Source organism: Sporothrix brasiliensis (genome assembly GCF_000820605.1).
Source record: "Sporothrix brasiliensis 5110 chromosome Unknown Cont20, whole genome shotgun sequence".
NCBI lineage: Eukaryota > Fungi > Ascomycota > Sordariomycetes > Ophiostomatales > Ophiostomataceae > Sporothrix > Sporothrix brasiliensis.
The window spans coordinates 272,734-294,868 of NW_024467139.1; the positions used below are offsets into that span (position 1 = coordinate 272,734).

At 55.2% G+C, this 22,135-nt stretch overlaps 6 protein-coding genes across 6 annotated transcripts; 4 read left to right on the plus strand and 2 right to left on the minus strand.

The window, feature by feature from the left end:
• Positions 1-178: 178 nt before the first annotated feature.
• Positions 179-1,915, minus strand: SPBR_07008 (c2h2 transcription factor; the record flags this gene model as incomplete). Its single annotated transcript, XM_040765263.1, has 1 exon — positions 179-1,915. One exon carries the CDS (start codon positions 1,913-1,915, stop codon positions 179-181), a length of 1,737 nt encoding a protein of 578 aa, XP_040616062.1.
• A 6,758-nt stretch (positions 1,916-8,673) lies between these two features.
• SPBR_07329 (S-(hydroxymethyl)glutathione dehydrogenase) lies at positions 8,674-9,975 on the plus strand (the record flags this gene model as incomplete). The annotated part of the gene is made up of 3 exons (XM_040765583.1): positions 8,674-8,694; positions 8,775-9,040; positions 9,114-9,975. 3 exons carry the CDS (start codon positions 8,674-8,676, stop codon positions 9,973-9,975), a joined length of 1,149 nt encoding a protein of 382 aa, XP_040616063.1.
• A 3,273-nt stretch (positions 9,976-13,248) lies between these two features.
• On the plus strand, positions 13,249-13,546 carry SPBR_08017 (nuclear protein; the record flags this gene model as incomplete). Its single annotated transcript, XM_040766267.1, has 2 exons — positions 13,249-13,392; positions 13,472-13,546. 2 exons carry the CDS (start codon positions 13,249-13,251, stop codon positions 13,544-13,546), a joined length of 219 nt encoding a protein of 72 aa, XP_040616064.1.
• Positions 13,547-14,450: 904 nt separating this feature from the next.
• On the minus strand, positions 14,451-15,908 carry SPBR_07210 (endonuclease III; the record flags this gene model as incomplete). The annotated part of the gene is made up of 1 exon (XM_040765464.1): positions 14,451-15,908. The coding sequence occupies one exon, from the start codon at positions 15,906-15,908 to the stop codon at positions 14,451-14,453; it is 1,458 nt and encodes a 485-aa protein (XP_040616065.1).
• A 1,518-nt stretch (positions 15,909-17,426) lies between these two features.
• Positions 17,427-18,957, plus strand: SPBR_07152 (uncharacterized protein; the record flags this gene model as incomplete). Its single annotated transcript, XM_040765406.1, has 2 exons — positions 17,427-17,486; positions 17,542-18,957. The coding sequence occupies 2 exons, from the start codon at positions 17,427-17,429 to the stop codon at positions 18,955-18,957; spliced, it is 1,476 nt and encodes a 491-aa protein (XP_040616066.1).
• A 778-nt stretch (positions 18,958-19,735) lies between these two features.
• On the plus strand, positions 19,736-21,919 carry SPBR_06770 (RNA exonuclease; the record flags this gene model as incomplete). Its single annotated transcript, XM_040765026.1, has 1 exon — positions 19,736-21,919. One exon carries the CDS (start codon positions 19,736-19,738, stop codon positions 21,917-21,919), a length of 2,184 nt encoding a protein of 727 aa, XP_040616067.1.
• Between the last annotated feature and the right edge of the window lie 216 nt (positions 21,920-22,135).

Genomic DNA, 22,135 nt, shown 5'->3' on the forward strand with positions numbered 1-22,135 from the left:
TAGGTGCAGGTGTAGGGGAGTACGAACGTCAAGGCTCGCTATAAGTAGGAACAAACAAGAAACAAGTAGGTTGTACAGGGTCGATGAGAAAACACAAATATGAACGGGGGCGGAGAGGGGGGCAGAGTTTGGAGACGGCGAAGGTGCAGCGATACGAAAACGCAGATGGCGAAATTGCTTAGCCCAGAACATCTTCCAGCTCCTGCTCTTGTGGCTGTGGCTGGTCGGTTTGTTGTTGTTGTTGTTGCTGCTGCTGCTGCTGCTGCTGCTGCTGCTGCTGCTCCTCCTCCTGCTGGCCGTTCTGCACCGACTTTTCCAACTGCTCCGGCTGGCGCTGCTGGTTAAGCTCGTTGAGCTGTTGCTGCGCAGCCGCCGAGCGCTGCAAGGCCGTGATTTGCTGCATCATGGCAAGGGTCTGACGCTTCTGAAGCTCGACCTGCCGCCGCAGTTCCTCGTTCTCGAGCCGCACCCTCTTCATCTCTTCGCGGAGATCGTGGCTGCCGATGCTACGATGGCCGTTGTGGCTGCTGTAGTCGCCGAGGTGGCCGCTGTTCACGAGGCCATCTTCGTCAACCACATCCTCGTCGTCGCCCATGAGCGAAGAAGCTGTCCTCTTACGGCCGCGGGGCAACAGCAGACCGAGGCTCTCCATTGTCTTGGCATCGTCGTTGTCGTCGGAGAGCAGTGAGGGCAGACCGGCAACAGCATTGGCCGCCGCTGCCGCGGCAGCAGCAGCAGCAGCAGCATTATTGTTGCTGTTCCCCTTATTGTTGTTATTGTTGTTGCTCTCGGAGTTGGAGTTGCTCTTGTCGTAGTTGGGGCCGGCATCGGCGCTCTGAGGAGGGGTGTTTGGCAGAACAGCGGCCAGTGACCGAATTACATTCATGCTCAGCAGGCCGTTGTTGGCCTGGCTCAGCAGCGCGTCGGCAGTAGCGTTGCTTCCAATGATGGGAAGGGCCGAGGTTGCGGAAGTCGTGCCGGGAGACAGGTTGAGATGGACACGGCGCATGTGCTCATTCAAGTTCTCCTGGCGCGAGAAGCCCTTGCCGGAGAACCGCTTGCAAGTTTGGTAAGGACAGTGGAGCGGGTTGCGCGGTCCACCATGCTTGCCGTGGACCTCGCGTTCGTGGCGAAGCAAGCCTCCCGAGTACGTGAATCCAGGCAGCTTTTCGCAGCCGTCGACGACACAGCGGTAGGGCCGCTCGTGCTTGTCCATGTGCTTGTTGTATTCACACTTGCGGCCAAACTGCTGTGTCTCTTCTGTGCAATGAGGCCACGTGCACTGGTATAGCCCCTGGCTGTTCTTCTGCACGTCGCGTTCCGGCTTGGGGATCGGCTTGATGCGGTAGGATCCGTGGGTGGTCGTCGGGCCGGGCGACGGTGACGAGGCGCCTTTGATCGATAGTGGCGAAGTCGGTCCAAGCGAGGCGGGCTGGAGAGTCTGGCCGGAAGAGGTGCTGTGCGAGTTGTGCCGTGGCGCGGACATCCGTGCGGCTATTCCTGCGGCGGCGGCGACGCGTGCGGCTTCGGCCTCGGCGACTGCAATGTTGGCGGCGGCGGCAGCCGCAGCCGCAGCCGCAGCGGCGGAGCTCATGTCGGAGGAGCTCGGCAGGCCGTGGGGTGTGTTATCGCCTACACTATCGTCGCCCACGACAACATCGTCAACGTCGAGATGCGTGTCGTCGTCGAGGAGAGATGGCTTGCCGGAAGCCAGAATGGACTGTTCGCGAGGGTGATAGCTGACAGCGACGGCGGCCGCAAGATCACTTACGTCACCGACGTCGTGCATAACTGCAGTCACATTGTTGTCGTCAGCCTCGCCGTACCGGTCCACTTCGTCGTCGGCCTGGTCCATGTTGGGATAGTTCTCGTCCTGGAGAAAGGAACGGTGCCTGGACTCAAACACGATGCTCATAGTGGCGTGTGGGGGCGTGTACAAATTAAAAGAGAAAATAAAAATAAAAAAAAATGAAAATGAAAAGTGAATGTGAACGTGAACGTGAAAACGAGAGGGAGATGGCGTTTACGCGAAGCCGGGGACCAGTGAAAACGAGAATAAAATAGCCGATCGATCCACCAGGCTACCAACCAAAGAGAAGAAATGATGTGGAGATGGAACAAGGAGCAAGAGCAAAATAGCGTGGCAGAAGGATGCGTAAGAATAAATGTAAGAAAAAAGGTAAGAAAATATATGAAAAAAGTAAGCCGAACAAGCGTGCAGCAGGAGGATGTGCGAGAGAGGGGCGAAGTGTGAGAGTCGAAGAAAGACACGGGAAGCGTATGCTCAAAAAGTCAAGGACAGTTTAAACGCCGGTATGACAAAGACAAACGGAGATGAATGCCGGACGTCCAGAGCTTTCCACCGACGTGACGTGCACCGACTTGGTCGTCGTGAATGCGGTCCTCGCACGCCCTGTTTGCTGATCGGGCTTGTGGCGTAACCAAAAATGACAGAAGACACCTTTCTGGAGCTCAGTTTCGAGCCTTTCGAGCCGTCTGCTGTTTTTTGGACTTGGTTTGTCACTCCGTCACAGCGAGGGCGGCTGGGTTGTGAACGAGCACACGGTTAGAGGGCCAGAGCTTGGACTGCGGCAACAAACAAAACAGGGCTATTTGGTAGCAATGAGCAGGTCAGCGACTGTGGTGGTGCGTAATGGTGGTGTTGGAGGTGGTGGTGATAATATGGGAGCCTGAGGTTGTAAATGTTTGGAGGAGAGCAGAGCGAAGAAAAACAAGGCATCAATTTTTGCAGGTGAGGATTTGGGGGGGAATGGTGCGGGTTTTGCAGTAAATGGGAAAGTGGGAAAGTACGGTGAGGTGGCGTTGTGTCGCGGCTTCCCGGCTGGATAGTTTCCGCCACTGCCTGGCATAGGTCAACGTGGGACGATTCGTCAGCAGTGGAAAGAGCGACTGCCAAGACGAGACAATGTGAGAGACCAGGTAACGTGACCAGAAAGTTGAGTCAACTTCAAGCCACACATAGCCTCAAGTAGAGAGTGGGGCCTGGACTTCAGGCCTTGGGCCTCAGCAAAGGCCCCAAAGGAGGCCCCCGCTGGGGTTGTGTCTGCCTAAGGGGGCGAAGTCGGCAACTAAAGCTTAAAGTGACTGGCGCCGATTACAGTGCCTAGCACGTTGACGACAACAACACGATCCAAGGAGGGCGACTTCTCCCAACAAGCGAGCGGCAAATTCAAAGCAAAAAGGATAGGGAGCGGGAGCGGAATGAAGAGGTAGGAATGACTTGAAAGAAAACAGAAGAAGGGCCTAGAACAAAAAAATGAACAAAAAGGAGAAAAGAAAACCCCACGAACCTGAGAATTTGCCTCTTCAAGAGAACAGAACAGCTATCGTGTTGTCAGTTTCCGCTTGATATCGGCGACCTCGGGCAAGCACGAGGGAGCAGGAGCTTGCTATACCTGTATGCCGATACGTCTGTCCTATATGCTGCTCCGATGTGCTGGTAAGACACGTCACAAGAAATACAGCCACGTCCTGTTTCTTTTTTGGGTGGCGGATGTCGGGTGGCCGGGCTCCGCAGCTTGCGTGTTTTCTTATTTTTTAGGCTGTGATACAGCTTGCGTTTGGACGTTGGGAGACGTAAGATAGGATGGGGATGGTGTTGCTGATTTTGTCGCGGATGCTGGATACAGAAGCCAGGGCGGATGATGCGGCTATTTTTGCTGGCAAAGCCTGATATCTCGGCTGTGCTTTGATTCTTGTCTTGGTCTTCACGACTCATCTTTTATTCCGCCGTTGCACGACAGGAACGGTGGGGATGCCTCGATTTTAATAGTCGAGAGCGTGAGGAGGTTTACACGCTCATGGGTGTCGGACAGCAAGAGGGCCTACCAGGCAGAGACCACAGGTCCTTGGGTCTGGGAACACGGCAAGCTTTCCACATCCTCTCCACCCAAGTGGGGAACTCTTGAGGCTGTTGATGGCTTCGTTTTGGACAGAGCTTTTTCTTGAGCTTCACTGGCAGTCAGTCTGACTAGGAACTGGACGGGGGGGGGGGGGGGGGTGTGCTGTCCAAGAAAAAAAGTGTTGGCATTTTACGTAGTGCCGGTGACTCATGAATACGCTGAAAGTCTACAGCAAGTCAGGTATATTCGTCCTATACTCTGTGTGCGGTTGTGCTTTCGTCTTTTCTTTTGCTTTTTTTTTTTTGCTTTTTACTTTCTTTCTTTTATTCTTCTTTTCATTTTTACGTCCTGTTTTGTTTCATCTTTCTTCGTTTAGCCTTCGTTCGGCCTTCATTAGGTTTTACGTGGGTTGCACACTAACCCCGGGCCATATCTTGGCCTCAACATCAGGCCTCTCTCTGCCTCGCCGTCTTTTCCTCTGCCTTTGTATCTCTCCTGCCGTGGGCTGGTTCATACATTTTATGAGGCAGCCGTTGACACACCCGGTATCCCATTTTGTCGCGTGTACTTTGACGTGGTTATTTCTTTTTCTTTTTCTCTCTTCCTGCAACTAAATGTGTATTGACGATTTTCCTGTCTTTTCGTAGCGTTCATGTCATTTAAATTTGTAAACAGACCCGTTTTGTTTCCAGATGCGTATTTGCGATGGCTCACCACAGTCGCACGAGAGACACAACTAAACTCAGAAGCTCATATAAGTGTTTCGTACATCGTAGTCCTTCGTACAGACATTCTGGCTGCCTCATACGGATTAGGCAACAGGGGCTATTCTAGTCTCGTGGCACCGATGGATTGAGTGATACTGGACAGCTGCTGCAAGGCTGTCTAGCTTTGCGACGGCCCGACAGTTATTGTCTTGTTGGCGTTTCTCGTTTTCCCCATTTGATATCCGGATTGCGAGATTTACGTGCTGATGCCACAGCCCTATGAGCAACACAAAAGACCAGCATGGGCCCCATGAACCACCGAGTCATAAAGGCACTGGCATACTGCCTGGCGGTCCTGATCCTGTGTGTTTTATGGTGCATCTCTGTAGGCCTTGCGCAAAGTGTGTGCCCCAGATATGTAAAAGTGAGAAAATAAACACTGCAAAACGGCCGGTACATGCAGTCACTTTGCCGTGCTCGCATTTCACGTTTCCATTTATTTTCTCTTTCTATCGGTTGACTTGCCATATCTTGCGACGTGCTCATGTGCACATTAAGGCACGCTAAAGGCAACAGTCATACTATACAACACGGCTGTCAACTAGCCAGGCAACAAGGCGAATGCTCGTTGGCCAGATGTCCCTCTCGAGGCACGTCCACCGTTACCGATGCGCGCGTCACGGCTGGTGGTGGAGGGTCACGCTCCAGCCATATTGGTCCAAAAGCTTAGATACCTCCGTTGTTTATTTTTTTCTTGTTCTAGATTTCATTTGTTCAGCGTCGACCATCACAGAGCCCTCCGCATTCGCCTCGAAAACCATAGGACCTGGAGCCTTGCATCGACGCCGCGATGCCACATGGACCGCCTTACCCTGGACTGACACCGATGACACTGAACACACAAGAGACTTTAACCAGGTTGACAAATACAACCACTCAGCCAACAAAGTTGTAGACGCCTTGCTGTACGAAAGGCGGCTTAGGTTGATTGACTACAGCCAAGAGCCTGCCATTATCAGTTAATGGCAAAAAAAAAAAAAAAAATAAATAAATAAATAAATAAATGACGCATCTATCCCAAACTGTTTGCATCCTCGCTCGCCATCCTTGCCCGTTTTATACCGACACGAGCAGTGCGAAGCCGCCCATGGCCAATACCGACCCCAAGGTGAGGCCGTCCTCGAAGTGTGTAAGTCGCTCCTTCCCGCCATGGCAGCCTAGTCTCTCCCCCCACATTATGGTCCCCCTTCAGGACACTTATTGTGCAGCGACACCGGTTATTCGGTCTTGGGTTGCATTCTCTCTCCTTGTTTCCCAAACGTCTTTCAGAACCAGTAAATTGTGCTCGGCGGGCGCAAATCATGGAAGACATGATACTTAGTAGGTATTGACTTAACGAGAACGTAGGTCAGGCGGTAAGCCAATCATCATTGGCACACTTTCTCATACTTGCCCAAAGAGGAAAGAATGATTGGCCAGCACACGCGGGCCGCTCGAACAGGTCGCTCTTGCCAGATGACTTTCAAACTGTGACACTCCTTCCCAAGTAGTCGTATTTCTGACACGCCGTACTACGTCGTTCTACATGCAGTACAAAGTACTGCCGTGCATTTCTTCTTACTTTCACACCCTCTGTCACCTCTTTCATTTTTCATTCTCGCCGACCCGCCGAAGCATACCACGTTCTAGTCACTAATACGACGAACGCACGGTTAGACCTCAGGCACACTCATGTAAATACCCTGGCGGCTAGCCTCAGATGTGAGGCTGAGCATCGCCCACCCGCGTTGCAGTCAAATGAACTTGCTGGCAAACCGATTGTCAACAATGCCTGGCCAATACACTTGCGGTAAGGCAGGCCTTTTTGTCAAGGTCGTCTATCCCTGTAGCGCGGCTGAGAATATCGACCCCAGAGCGCAAGGCAGAGCAAACAGGGCGGCCGTTTTACTGGTGCTTCTGTGAATTGAAATGATTGGCCATTCAGTCGTGTTGTTGGTTTCAACCCTCCCTGCCTTATGGCTCTGCGGAAGGGTGGTGGAATCATGCCCGGTGAGTCGAACCCGTTGCTTGGGCAGACGACGCACCAGCGCGAGGCTGATGAATAAAGTTGCCACGTTTTGTGACCTCGTGGCTCCGGTGAAGCTCAAAACGGTTTCCATCGCGAATCAGACGACAATACGACTTTTAATCGACAAGGTTATAGGCAAACATCTCAGAGCTTGGTACGAAAGAACCGCGGGAACGAAAGCGGACGTGTATGCAGGACTTGTGGTCTGCTTATAATCGTAAATAAGACTCACAAAACACAACTTTGATGGCGTCATCAGGTTATCGGGCATCGTGAAAGGACTTATCACTGAAACATCATTGGTAAACTCTCCTAGGACTTACTTGCGCAACTTGTCCTACCTATAGCCTTGTTCGACCGGACCTGGGCAGCTATGGACAACTCTGTGAACCAGACAGAAGACATGAAGCGAGAACGAGACGAAATAAAAAAAATATGACGGATTGAAACATGCCTTCAACCAATCGATGACGACTCTGCCGAGCTCCCGTCCCGGCAGAGAGAGCCATTCACAAAGCAGCATTCCGTGTTGGAAACCCGTGGTCTGGTCCGTGCCTGGCGTTCTTCGGAACCATCAACAGACTCTCGCCCGGTGAGATTTCTCCGCACGTGCTGCAGCTTTTGGAGAGTGGAAGCTTCCAGGGGCAGGCTGGGTCGTCGCGGGATCCTATTCATGGCTTCCCCGCTAGTTATAACCCGAAAGGGTAACCGAAAACGGTTCAGAAAACTTTACTCTGAAAAAGGCAGGCGCCAGCGAGGGCAGACTTGAAATTCACAGCCTCGTTGTTGCTTGTGCCTATTTCATTACTTCTTTGGAAGAGCACATTATTTTCTTCCCTTTGGGAAACTGTGCCCTTGTCTCCTTTCCGTCTGTATTGTTTCTCACCTGGTTGCAAGTCCTCTCTAATCTACATGTAAAAGGAAGGAACATCTAGTCGCTAACGATGGCAACCGGAACCTGCCACCTGCACTGAAGACAGCGGTTGCGATAGCGCGCCAATCCCGAATTCCCGCCAAAGCCTAGCACAATGGGTGCTGTCCATGCCGCGATATCGCCGAACGTATTGCACCAAATCATCAAATGCACTACTGCACCACAGGGCCCCCATAAACCACCAGTAGCGGGGAGCGGGCATGCTGACACCTTATACGAGTAACAGGCTACTGAGGCCTCAACAGTCTTCCTAGGCCGCACTCACCTCGCAATTGACATCACAAGTGCCGGAAGGAACCCCACCTTTGGACCTTCTGTGGGGCGGGTTATCAGTCGCGGCTTCCCGTGTCGAATTTGTAACAGCTGTGTCCGCACCTTCCTCGAATCTCTGTCTGAGCGGTGGGAGACGGGAAAACACAGAAAAGAAGCTCTCAATCTCACATCCTCTCGCCTCTCCGTTGTGCAACTAACGTCTCAACAAGAAGAGCCACCATCAACAACCAGACCACAAACTGCAACATCGCCAGTAACCGGCCTTGACTAGTCGAGAACTCTGAGCAAAGTGACGGAACTCCACCTCCGCCAAGGTAGGCACGGAAAGCAGATAAAAGGAGGGGCGACTAGTCACGCTATTTTTTGGCCATTCTCACGCGTGCAGTATTCCGTGGAAGCAGTTGAAAGACACACTTCCGTGGTATTACTACGTCGCAGTTGGAGCATCAGACAGCTGGAAAGCTACTGTTTATAATAAACCCGCCTCCCGAGCAAATCGTCTCCCCCTCTCAGTCGCATTTCCTGTCCTCGCTCCCCTCAAGAATAAAGAACATTTCCGATCAGACATCGGGAAGAGGGGAAACAAACGAAACACGGGACATCTGTCATACTAATTCGAACGGAAGAGGTAATTACGCAATGGATCTCCCATCGCCCACTCTCGTGGTAGATATAGCAAGCTCTCCCGGCATTCTTGCCGAATCTCTACCCTATTCCCTCTGCTGGTGAGAGAGACTTTTTACGTCGACCTATTGTAGCTGACATCCCAGCAGCATTCACACACTCCCGCCAATTGACATCATCGGCTCTGCCAACAAGACTGCCAACATGGCTTCCACAGTCGGCAAGGTAAGCGAGCGAAGCGAGAAAGCAAAGACCAGTACGCCGAGATGAGACGCGCCGGCTGACACGCCGTCGTTTCCACGTAGACAATCACCTGCAAGGCTGCCATTGCCTGGGAGGCTGGCAAGGAGCTGAGCATCGAGGACGTCGAGGTCGCTCCGCCCAGAGCCCACGAGGTCCGTATTGAGATCTACTACACGGGTGTGTGCCATACAGACGCATACACCCTGTCCGGCAAGGATCCCGAGGGTGCTTTCCCCATCATCCTGGGACACGAGGGCGCTGGTGTCGTCGAGTCTGTCGGCGAGGGCGTCACCAACGTCAAGCCCGGCGACCACGTCGTGGCGCTCTAGTAAGTTGAACCTTCTTTTGACATTTTTTGGACACTCGTAAGCGTGTCCAATATCCATACTGACAATTCGTAGCACCCCCGAGTGCGGCGAGTGCAAGTTCTGCAAGTCTGGAAAGACCAACCTGTGCGGCAAGATCCGCGCTACCCAGGGCAAGGGCGTGATGCCCGACGGCACCTCGCGCTTCAAAGCCCGTGGCAAGGACATCCTGCACTTCATGGGCACGTCCACCTTTTCCCAGTACACCGTCGTTGCCGACATCTCCGTCGTCGCCATCCAGGACAACGCTCCCTTTGACCGCGCCTGCCTGCTGGGCTGCGGTATCACCACCGGCTACGGCGCTGCTCGCGTCACCGCCAAGGTCGAGGAGGGCAGCAGCGTCGCAGTCTTCGGCGCTGGCTGTGTCGGCCTGTCGGTCGTGCAGGGTGCTGTCGCACAAAAGGCCGGCAAGATCATTGTCGTCGACGTCAACCCGACCAAGGAGGAGTGGGCCAACAAGTTTGGCGCCACGGAATTCGTCAACCCGACCAAGCTGCCCGAGGGCACCACCATTGTCGACAAGCTGATTGAGCTGACCGACGGCGGTTGCGACTACACCTTTGACTGCACGGGCAACGTGCAGGTCATGCGTGCGGCCCTCGAGGCGTCGCACAAGGGCTGGGGCCAGAGCATCATCATCGGCGTGGCGGCGGCGGGCCAGGAGATTAGCACGCGTCCCTTCCAGCTGGTGACGGGCCGTGTGTGGAAGGGCTGCGCGTTTGGCGGCATCAAGGGCCGCTCCCAGCTGCCGGGCTTGGTGGGCGACTACCTCGAGGGCCGCCTCAAGGTCGACGAGTTCATCACGCACCGCAAGACGCTGGGCGAGATCAACCCGGCCTTTGACGTCATGAAGGCTGGCGACTGCATCCGCGCTGTTGTCGACATGCGGAAGCTGTAGAGATGGATGACTGGGAAAGACGATATTATAAAAAGTGGAACAACCAAAATGGGAACTGCTCTTTTTGAATGAAATTACAAGTGTCAATACGTACCTTTACCACATTGTGCCGACTGGTTGTGAGGCAATAAGTTCCTGGACCTAATACCTGATATCAATCAGCATTCGCTTATAATTGTAGATGTCTGATACAAGGACAGATAATAGGATTTTATGGGGTGTCTGGATGATGCTCTTATTTATGTAACCCGCCTCAGCCCCCCGCGATTGTCATCGCCCAGAGTTCGAACCTTGCGACGAGAACCCTTGTGGACACTGGTTGTTTGACTGTTCATTGCCGTTTTTGCCGTTCCCACGACTGCCATGGAGCCGTCCGTTTTTTGCATGCTTGTATCTTACCGCTTGTAAAACTTTACGAAAACACCGGCTGGGCAAACGCGAAAGAACGGGATACGAATGTAAGCAAGAGTGTAGCACTGTTGATACGAACGAAGAGTACGATGTTAAGGAAAAAGGAATACGAACATGAGTGAAACAACAGGACATGTTCATGCGAGGATCGAATGCCCATTGGCTTTCATAGTATTCAGCAAATGGCAGCGCTCCCTCCTTCACTCGTCCGAGAGACCTTGAATCCTTTGCGCTCTTCACTTGACTCGCGTATCGCCCGGCACAGCGAATACTTGTCGCAAGGCGCCTGACATCATCGTTTATTTTTTTTGCCGGCTTGGCTTGGCTTTCCTCTTTGAACCCGTTCACTCTCAACAGCAAAGACCATGCACGGATTAATTGAACTCAATTTAAGCGCCTTACTTAATCGTCAGTAAAAGAAACGGTGGCAAGCAGCTTTGTCACCGTTTCTCAGGTGGCGTCGTAAAATACAACGTGGTGTCGATGGCAGCGGTTGGGCTTTCACTTCGTCCCAATATCGCATTCTGTAGCGATGGGCAGCCTTCCTGCCACTTTCGGGTCGCAGTCTCACCATATTGTAACCTGCGACATTTTGGTTCCTGTGTGGCAGGAACAACTGTCAGATTTGCAGCTGCCAAAACAGCACACCAAGAGCATTTCTAGCGTGACGGACAGAAAGCGCATGTGACCAGGCTGGAACAGTGGGAAGGCGTAGCCAGGCGACTGCAACAGCTTCAACCAGCCGCAATGAAAATGCACCACGGGGCTGCCGGGCCTGGCCCACCACCCTTTCTTTGATTTGGGGCGGTATTGTCTCACCGTTTTCTTATTCTAAAAATTTTTGGCCCTCGTGTTCTTTTGTGTCAACTAAGAAGCGACGATGTACGGTAAAGACCATGCCCGTCTTGGCCGCCGTGGCCTGTATTAATTACCGTCTTTGTCGTCTGTCTCGCCAGCCGTCTCGTCTCTTTTGTTCCAAATCTCCTTATTGAGCCTGTTTCTCTTCCTGGACACAGCTATCCCCCTTTGGAAACACAGTCCGTGTCTTTCCTCCACCCACTGTGTCTCACATCGAATTGAAAGGTGAAAGGCCTCAAAGACACACAAGCACAAATGCCTCATGGTGCTGTCGGTCCCGCCGGCCACACCGTGTGGTCCTTTCACCAGACCCCGGATGACGACGAGAAGGGTCTTGAGGTATTGCTTGTCATCCACACAGTTGCACTGTCCTGTAAGCACACTCTGTCAGGTCCCTTTCCACGTGAGATTTTGTTGTTTGTCAAGTCTCGACTAACTCACAAAGGAGACGAGGTCAGGAGAAACAAGGGCAATCACGAAGTTGGACGTCTCCACGACATGACACAAAGGCATATTAGATACGCCATTCTCGTTGTCGCTGTCCCCATCGCTAATCGCGAGACACACCATTGGGCCCGACAGCGGAGCCTCGCGGACAAGACAGTGCGTCATCGTAGCAGCACGGAGAGGGCGCTAATGATACGGAGAAGGTCCGTTACAGCAGATTAGGGGAAGGCACCTGGGCCTGGCCCGTTTCAATCGCTGTTTCCAGCAGCTTCCGCGAGCCGCCGGCTCTTTGCGGCTGGCGCGATCCTCCCTGACGGGACCACAGTGTGACAACACATCGGCCAGGCCACAAATGGCGGCCCCAGCACCCGATGAGCGCTATGGACCCTCAACAACCCCCAATTCGCAAGGGCAATGACTGATCCTGACTGATCCTGATGCCCTACCTTCCCTGGTTGGCTCGGCTGTCCTGCCTCCTCTCCACAGGCAGGCAAAAGCACAACGTATCTGTATCCGCCCGTCGTGTTAAGTTACCCACATCCCTTTCAGCCACTCGCGCCCATATCGACTGCAGCCCGCCCCATTCCACGCTGTCCATGACACAAGCGCTACATACGTCGTACCTCCACACCAGGCTGTCGTCGCTGGCCCATCGCCGTCCGCCGCGAGTCAACACCAAGTATTGGCGCCGCCTCCTTCCACTTTGAATACGGAGCGCTTGGCGCCTTGCTCTTTCCCTTGTTCGCCCTTGCGTTTGTCTGTTGCCATCTTCGGCTTCCGTATCGAGCACATTCCCTGACTCCCGGCTCCTTCCCAAAATACACGTCAAACGAGCAAGGCCAGCCAATATTACACAGCCTGGTCGCCTCTTTCCGCCATGGGCATAAAGCGCCCGTTCCGTAATCGTAATCATCAAAGCCCGCCAGCCGCAAGGGCCTTAAACCAGAAGACCGTCTCCATCGACGGGCCTTGCTACCACCACCCCCCCCCAGTCTATTCTCCGTATTACCTGCGAGCTATTTGGATTAGCCCTCTGGTTCCGCAACGCCCACGTGAGGCGTTTCCGACCATCGCTGATTCTCTGACTCCCGTCCCTGTGTCGTCCCTTTTCGCCTGTCGCCTGCTCCTTCCTTTCCCTTCCTTGTCCTTCTCCTTCCTTTTTAATACAACTGCATCCCCCAAGGCTTCCCCTTTCCTTCCCTCCTTCCCAACTTACTCCTTCCTTTCCTTCCTTCTTTCCATTCTTCATTCTCACTTCTCTACATCTCTGACTTTCTCGTCAACCTCCTCTTTCGACGGTCACCACTCCACCACTACCACCACCACCTAACATCATTGTCGCCGCAACCGCCTACGCATACGACCTCGGCCTAACCCGCAGCGATACGAGTACAAACGACAACAGGCAACACGTCCCCTTCTTTTATCATCGAGCCAGTTTACTTGTCGACTCCTCCCTCCTGAAACCACAAAACTTCGAATTTAACGGTTTCTGTCGTGTTTTCGCTCTGTCTATCTCTCTCTGTCCCTTCTTCGCTCTACCGTCGGTCACTCAGAATGGCTCCGCGCAAGATCAAGTGCTCTTTCAAGGAGTGCAAGGAGGCAGCGCAGCGCATTGCTGGCGACTGCGGTTTCTGTAACGGCCACTTCTGCGGCCGTCACCGGTTACTAGAGGACCACAAGTGCACTGGTCTTGAAGACGTATGTTCTCTCCCTGCATGTCCTCAGATTTGTGACGGATTTTTCGAAACTGACTCTTATCGTTTTCTCCCCAATATAGTGCAAGAAGGCAGCACACGAGCAGAACGCTGCCCAGCTTGAATCCGAGCGGACCCACGTCATCAAGGGCGTATAATGGCAGCCCTCTCCGTTTTGCCGCCGCACGTTTCCCTGACGACTCTGAACGCGGACCGAGTCCGTGAAAGGGACCTTACGGTGGCGAGTTTCCGGGCATAGCGATTCTTGACAACCTCTTGTCCTCTCCGACGACGACGTCGACAGATGGACCGAATGACGACGGGGATGGCCAAGCAGAATGCTTACTACAGAACGCAAATGGCCAACAGCGTGGTGACCAGTCATGCGCCGAGCACCATCATTTTATGGGGCACGGGGCCAACGCACAACGTTGTTTCTGTCGTTGCTGTGGTCAGGGATCCGTCTCCTCTGTTCTGCCAGCTCTCCCTAATCACGGACCCCGGACCACCGACTCAACCCGCAGCAGCCCACCAGAAACTTGCACCACTCTGCCACGTATTTTGCAACGCAAAACCCGCAAATTGCATAATACACACAACCCACTCATCCACAATTTCTCAAATTCACACATCCACGCACCAAACACGCGCACACCCTCCCCCCCCCACACGTAACATTAATTTCTCTACTTGACACGAGCGGCTGGTATTACGTGGGATCACCACGTCCACTGCACACCAGAGCCAACCGACGTGCGCTCTCATCTTTCCTTTTTGAGTCCGCTTATTCCCACCATATTTGTTATTTGTCATAATCTGTTTTCCAACCGTATGGCGTCTGGAGCTGGGTAGCGAGGGAGTGACACGAGCTGTCTTTTGTTTCGCCGTCCTGGGGCTTTTGAAGTCATTCTGGTCTTCATTATTCTGATAGAGGCGATGTTTTTGAATTCTACATTTTCACCATAACACCAGGTATTGAATTGCATCGTAAATTAGTAATGTACATTGCTCTCTTTGTTGTTTTTTAAAAATAAAATACAAGTATCTTCAAACGTAATCCTCCTACCCCTCCTTGACTTCGTCTTTGATGACACCGTCCTCGTCTCCGCCGGGGACGTCCAAGCCCAGCTCGCGCCGTTTCTTGCGTCCTTCGTTGACCTTTTTGCGGTTGGCTGCTCGGCACAGCCCGCGCAGGCCCAATGTACAGTCGCCGCACTTGGCGCCCTGGGGCAGGCACACGGCCTGGCCAAAGCCCACCAGCAGCCAGTTGATCTCCTTCCACTTGTCGCGCGGCAGCCAGCTCTGCAGCGCCAGGCGCGTGCCCTCGGGCGTCTTGGCCGCCGCCGATCCGGGCTTCTGCCACCCCCAGAGGTTCGTGATGCGGTGCACGTGCACGTCGACGCCGATGCCCTCGACGCGGTTCCAGCCGTGCTCCGCGGCCAGGCACAGGTACGCCATCTTGGGCCCGACGCCGGGCAGCGCCATCAGGCCCTCGGCCGTCGGCGGGATGTCGCCGCCGTACTCGTCGCGCAAGATGACGGCGGCCTGCTTGAGATACTTGGTCTTGTTGTTGTGGAAGCCGACCTGCCAGATCAGCTGGTTGAGCAGCGTCGGGTCGACGGCGAGCATGTTTTCCAGGTTGAGCCCCGGCGGCGCGCCCGGCGCGTGGGGCGGGAGCTCCGCCTGCAGGCGCGCCATGACGACGGCATTGACCGTGTCCTTGGTCTGGGAGCTCAGCATCAGGGCGACGAGGGTGTGGAAGCGCCGGTCGCGCGGGCTGGCCGACGCGAGGGCAAGGCGCTCGCAGCCCATGGTGTCGACGGCGGCGTTGGCGGCCGGTCCGCCGGGGAGGCGCATCTCCTTGACGAGGTCGTAGAACAGCTCCCAGTCGGTCGGCGGCTCGACATGCGTTGCGTCGCCGCCCTCGCCCTCGCCCTCACGCTGGCTCACGACCTTGGTCGTGATGACACGTGCGGGCTTGCGGGCTTTGCGTGGCGATGCTGCTTTTTGTATGGACGAAAGGTCCTGCCCGCCCAGCTCCTCGTCCTTGATCTCCCGCTTGACCTCGACATAGTCTTCTGACTTGACGGCACCGTTGGCTCCATTTCGCTTCTTGTGGGTAGGCATTTTCGTGACTACGGTGGCCGTGGTCGTCGTGGTCGTCCTGGTCGTCGTGGTCGCTGCTCGTTTTCGTTTGCCTGTCGCAGCAGAGCCTGTCGATGTTTTGGTCGTGGCTGCTGTCGTTCTCGTTCGTGCACCTCTTGTCGCTTTCCTCCTTGGTGCAGACACAGCGTCTTCAATGTCGCTATTGAAGGACAGCTCGGACAGGCTGCTCTCGTCGTCCGAGGGTTTGTGGTCGCTGTCGTCGTTGTCATTGTCATCGGGCTCCTCCGTTTTCACGCCGCTGTCCGAGTCGGAGCTATCGTCCTCGCGGTACCGGAACCGGGCCAGCGACGTCGACGCCATACGTGCTGACCGCCGTCGCTGAGGTCCAGCTGCCGTCGCGGCCGCTGTCGTCATAGCTTTTTGTGTAGTCTGGGAGCCCTGGGTACTCTGAGTGATCTGTGCGTTTCGGGAAATTGCCGACCGAGGAGGACAAGAAAGAGGGGGCAATGGCAGGCGCACGACGCTGTGCACAGCGGTCGAGAGGAAGCGAGGGGAGAGCAAGAGTTGCAATCGCGAGAACATGCAGCCAAAGCCGAGGGACGGCCGTCGTCGTGGCTGCTGTTGTGGCGTTCGTCGTTGTGACTGGACGTCGTAGTCTGTCGTCTCCCCTTTCTCAGCTTCAGGGGATCCTACGGGCGGACCAGTCCGCAGTGCTGGGTCGTTGTGTCTGCACGTCCGATCCACTACCGATATCCGCGTGGAGAGCTAGGCCTAATATGGACTAGCGCATTTGCGTTCAGCCGGAATGTGTCAAAACGGGCAAGAGCAGCGACGAAGCGACCTTCAAGTGTCTCCAAACACCATACTCCGTACAACATACAACGTACAGAGTATGTTGTAAGAGACTGCTAATTGAGAGGTGGTCGGATAGGACGTTGAGCTGTGTATCGTAGCAGGCCGCACATTATCACGGCCAGTTCCTGTTGTCGAAGCACCTGAACTGGCATAAAAGAATGTGCTAGATTGACGGCGTTTCGTATCGACGCAGGACGACGTCCGTCCGTTGAACTCATCTGCCATCATATCTTACAAACTCCTTGTTCGCGTAAGATGGATGGACAGTGGCTGAAGCTGCCATTTTGGCCGATGCAAGGATACGGAAGAATGACGAGCGACCAAGAACGGACTTATGTCAGCTGGCTTAACCGAGAGGAGAAGGTGCGCACAGGCGTGGACGGCAGGCACCCACCGGATTTGCTGCATTCTTAACTCCAGATCCGTCTTCTGCCAGCGCTTTTTGGCAGGAACGTGCCCGCCCTAGCCAAAAGGCTCCGAACTATACACGCAATTAGCGCAACAGGCAGGTACGCTGTACGAGGTTCTGACGCCAGCAAAAATTGACAACAATAAAGGACGTAGAAAGACTGCAAAACCTGCAGCAACTTGCGCCGTCCCACCACCATTCCGCCCTAATTGACCCGAATGCCGTGTCTCGTTACAATGCCGTCGGAGAGTTGTCGCCCCTTGGAGCGTCTTTCAGCTGGCAGTGTTTTATCTTCTGGAACTTGCCCAGAGGAAGGGACCTTGACGGGCCTTCGGGCTGCTCGACCGTCCGCTTCTTGGCTAAAGTCCCCCATTGACGATGTTCGAAGCCAGGGGCGGAGACGTTATTGCTAGGGGTCGATGATCATCTGGTGCTGTGGTCTTTTGTGTACGCGTCCTTTTGTTGTCTACTATTATAAAAACAAAAACTATCTACATTTTGCGAATTGCTTCATTTTGTTTTCTTTTCTAATTTTGTATCGTCACATTGAACATCGACATCTTTTGCGATTTCCGTCGGCACCAGCACAACGTTATTTCTAGCGTTCTTGTCACCTTCTCGAGACAACCCCTCGCCGTCTCTTCCCTCCCCTACATATTTCCGTCACAATGGCAGAGTACAACGGCGGCAGCGCCAAAGCAGACCACCTCTGCGTTCTCGTCCACGGTGTATGTTTACCTTCACGCCCTCTCCATCCGGTCATCACCGACTAACACAGCTCAGCTTTGGGGCCAGCCTGAACACCTGGGGTCCGTGGCCGCCGCCTTGCGTGACGGCTACTCCGAAGACCAGCTGCACATTCTTGTCGCCGGCAGCAACAGCGGCTACTACACCTATGACGGCATCGACACCGGCGGTGAGCGCGTGTGTCTCGAGATCGAAGATGCCCTCGAGGCGGCGGCCGGCAAGGGCGCCAAGATCACGAAGCTGAGCGTCGTAGGCTACTCAATGGGCGGCCTCGTCGCACGCTACGCCGTGGGCCTGCTGCACGCCAAGGGCATCATGGACAAGCTCGAATGCAAAAACTTTGCCGCCTTTGCGAGTCCCTTTTTGGGCGTCCGGTCCCCGACCCGCGGCGCCTTCAGCACCGTCTTCAACGCCATTGGCTCCCGCACCATCAGCGTGTCCGGCCGCCAGCTGTTTGGCATCGACTCCTTCCGCGACACCGGCCGCCCGCTGCTGACCATCCTGGCCGACCCCGAGTCCATTTTCATGGCCGGCCTGCGCCGCTTCGGCCGCCACACGCTGTACGCCAACATCGTAAACGACCACAGCGCCGTCTACTACACCACAGCCCTCTCCAAGACGGACCCCTTTGCCGAGGTCGCCGCCGCGGGCGGCGACATCGAGGACTTGCCGCTCCACTTCGTGCCCGGCTACGACCAGACCATCATGGCCGACAAGGAGCCAATTGCCCTCGACCGGCTGGCGGCTGCCATGAAGCGGGTGCGCGAGCGCACGGCCAGCGGCGGGGCCGCCAAGGCCAAGGCCGAGGCGAAGACGAAACAGGGCATCATGCCCGCTGGCAAGGCAGTGCGGCGCTTCCTGGCGAAGCCGTGGAACCGCGAGCGGCGGCTGCAGCTGTTTGAGGCCGCGCCCATGGTGGCCATTTCGCTGCTGCTGCCCCTGGGCCTGACGCTGTTCCTCTTGAACGCGGTCTACCAGCACGTCCAGAGCAGCAAGCGTCTCAAGCGGCACGAGGGCGGCTTGGCCGGCATCGACAGCAAGAGCTACCGCCTGCTGCCGCTGTGGATGAAGGGTCTGCGGGACACCGTCGAGGACGCCTACGAGGACATTAACACGGCCCAGGACCCCGAGTTTGCCTCGCCCGACGACTCCGACTCGGACCTCGAGTCCATCGCCCAAGGCGTCCAGCAGCCGCAGGTGCCGCTGTTCAAGGACGGCAAGGGCAGCAAGATCACTACGACCGCCCCGGCCGACGGCTCGCTCCTTGCCCTATCGCCCGAGCAGTTCACCATGATCGACAACCTCGACAGCCTGGGCTGGAACAAGTACCGCGTCTGGATCCGCAAGATCCGCCACAGCCACGCCGCCATCATTGTGCGCCACGAGTCGCCGCGCTTCGAGGAGGGCAAGACTGTCTTGCGGCACTTTGTCAATGAGGAGTTTGCCATTTAGACGAGCCACCCCCCTTCCCCCTGCACTCTCTTTTTTTTCTTTTTTTTTCTTGGTTTCCTTTTCATCATACCCTTTTTTAACGTTGACGACAATCTGTATTATATTTTTGCTTCATTAGCAGGGCAGCAAGCACAAACAGGCGTTGTGGATAGAAGCGAGGACAACGCACAGCTTTCAATAACTTGATAGAATTTGAATTTCACACCCAACCAATTTCAATTACAGAGGATCTGCGATTTATACATTATTCATGCTGACGGTCGATCCAATGTCAACAGATCGGCAATTGCTTATGTAATGGCACCTGCCCGCTGTGAGAATTTAGGCCGCTGGCAAGTAAAGTGGCTACAGCGTATCGATAAGCACCTGGGGCGTAGCTTCCTCCGACGTCAGACACGCGCACCTGCATCTTGAACCTCGACCTCATCTGCTACCAAATCGTCGATTCTCTTGCAAACAACCTCCCGAAGCATCTTTGTCACCACCAACATATCGTTATCGCAGACGTATACATAGTGTCATTCTTATCCGGCTTTCGAACCGACGGCATTCCGCAGCCTCGACTACGCGCGGCTGTTGCCGCTTCAGAACGACTGCAAAGACACATCCTTTGCCTTCAAACTCGCATTTGTCGTCAACTTCGCCTGGACGTTCACTTTGATGTTCTTCTAACTGCACCACCTTTGTCACCTATACCCCGTGCGTGTGGAAGAATTGGTGACGGCGGCCCCATTGCTGCTTCACTGCCCCTCGGCGGGCCCGCGCCGCTCGCGTCGTGATGGACATCCCCGATGGCCTCTTGAGCCACATTCCATGCCCAAACGGCGATGGATGCAAGACTGTGCGATGTCTCTTTGGCCATGCCGGTAGCCAACCGACTGGCGCACCCACTGCAGGTTTAGATGACGTGTCAACAGTCGTAACATCGGCTGCCGCGTCGACGGGTAAGCACCGCTCAAGCTTTAGCGACGAGAGCAGCCTCGCCGAGAAACGACCGAAAATCGAGCACATGGAGAAGACGGTCAACGACAAGCGGTCGACATCAAGCAGTCTCTCCAAAAGCTCGTCCTCGTCATGGACCCAGAGATCCTCCAAAGGCTCGTCAGAAAGCTCGACAAACAGTTTGTTTTCTGTCAGCCCCGTTGTCTCTCACGATGCCGACCCCTCTCTCTCTGCACTCAAACGGCCCATCTCACCACCGCCACTGAAGCGGCGACAAAGCAACGTAGCAAATCTCGCTGATACGCCCTCGACGGCCGCCATCACTGCCGCTACCACTGCCACTACCACTGCCACTACCACCGCCGGCCAAGCCCCTACCTCTGTCACGGCTGCCAAGACCTCACAATCTGTGCCTTTGGCACCCTCCAACAACACAACCGGCAGCAAGCCAGTACCACCAGCACAGGAGAAACGGAAGCCAGAAACGCTCAATCCGCGTTATGTGGCCAAGGCGCCTGCCAAGCACGAGATTCGCCTGCGGCTCGTCAAGCTGCTACACCAAGAGTTTTCCCGTCTGAATAAGCTTCTTCATGCGTCTGCAGAGCACCCCGAGGATAGGAAGCACTACTTGCTGAGTCCACAGGGCCTAATCTGGGCGGCCCTCGATGTGGAAGAGCACTATGCCACCACCAAGTCATCCACAATCTATTCGGACACGATCAAGCACCGCATCATGGAGTTCAAGCGGATGACGGTGGTCCAATGGGTCAAAGAGCGGAAGGAAGCAAAAGAAGCGGCGAGACGAGCCCGCCAAGCCGCAGTTGTATCGACTCCCGCGGCTGCGCCAGCGGCGTGCGCCAAAGCGCCACATACCACAGAGCCCGCTGCCGCCACGAGCGGGGCTGCCGCAACGTCCCCACCGCCTCCGATTGTCACAGGCCTCCCACCCGACCAGGAACTGGTCCTTCTCCAAAGGCACTTTGTAACCCCGACTGACAAGCTTGGGAACCAGGGTTATGTTCCGACCGTGCCCTCCGACGAGGACATCCAAAAGGCCCGCGACGCCGAGGACGTCTCAAAAGGCTGGGAGCAATGTGAGCGCTGCACCCGCCGCTTCCAGGTATTTCCGGGCCGCCGCGAAGACGACGGCGCACTGACGTCAGGCGGCAAGTGTCAATACCACCCCGGTCGGCTAAACCGTGCGACCCAGGTGTTCAGCTGCTGCAGTGCATCTGCCTCGGACGGGTCGCCGGGCTGCGAGACGGCGGCCAGCCACGTGTTTAAAGCAAACGACGCAAAACGCCTGGCGTTACTGTGGAACTTTGTCGAGACACCGGCCAACCCCGATCCCAACGTACCGGTTGAGCAGGCCGTCTGTTTTGACTGTGAGATGGCCTACACGGTGTACGGCATGGAGGTGGTGCGGTTGACAGCGACGTCGTGGCCGAGCGGCGAGCTGCTGCTAGACATCCTCGTGCGACCGTATGGCGCCATTATCGACTTCAATTCGCGCTTTTCGGGCGTATGGCCAGAGGACTTTGCGGCGTCTATTCCTTATACGCCTGCAGCAGCAGCCGACGCAGCGACGAAGCGCGGCGCGGCGAATCCCAAGGGAACAGACGAAAAGTCAGCGAATCGGCCGCCAATGCTTATGGCCTCGTCGCCCGAGGCCGCTCGCACACTTTTCCACAAGATAATACGGCCAGAGACGGTGCTCATTGGACATGCACTCGAGAACGACCTCAAGGCCATGCGGATGGTGCACCCACGCATTTCAGACACGGTCCTGCTGTTCCCCCACCCAAAGGAGTTGCCCATCCGGTATAGTCTACGGGTGCTTGCCAAGGAGCACCTCGACCGAGTCGTCCAGGCCGGCGGCCATCTCACGGGCCATGACAGTGCCGAAGACGCGCGCGTGGCCGGTGACTTGGTGCGTTTCAAAATCAAGTCAAAATGGGACGACCTGCGGCGGCGGCAGAACTGGAAGCTCGTCGACGGGGTGATGGTGCAAGACAGTTGAGGCTGGCACGAGACAGGACTCCTGCACCTAGTCGCATTGCTACTGTACAATCATGTTGTCATGTTTTTACTTTGGTGTATTTAGAAGCATAGCGGAGCGTGGATACGAATAGAAGACAACATTGGCTTCACACTGACGCAAGGAAAGCACAGTTGGTAATGTCGTAGTTGTGATTTGAGAAAGTGGTGTAATATAATTGTACAGTCATTGACTAAA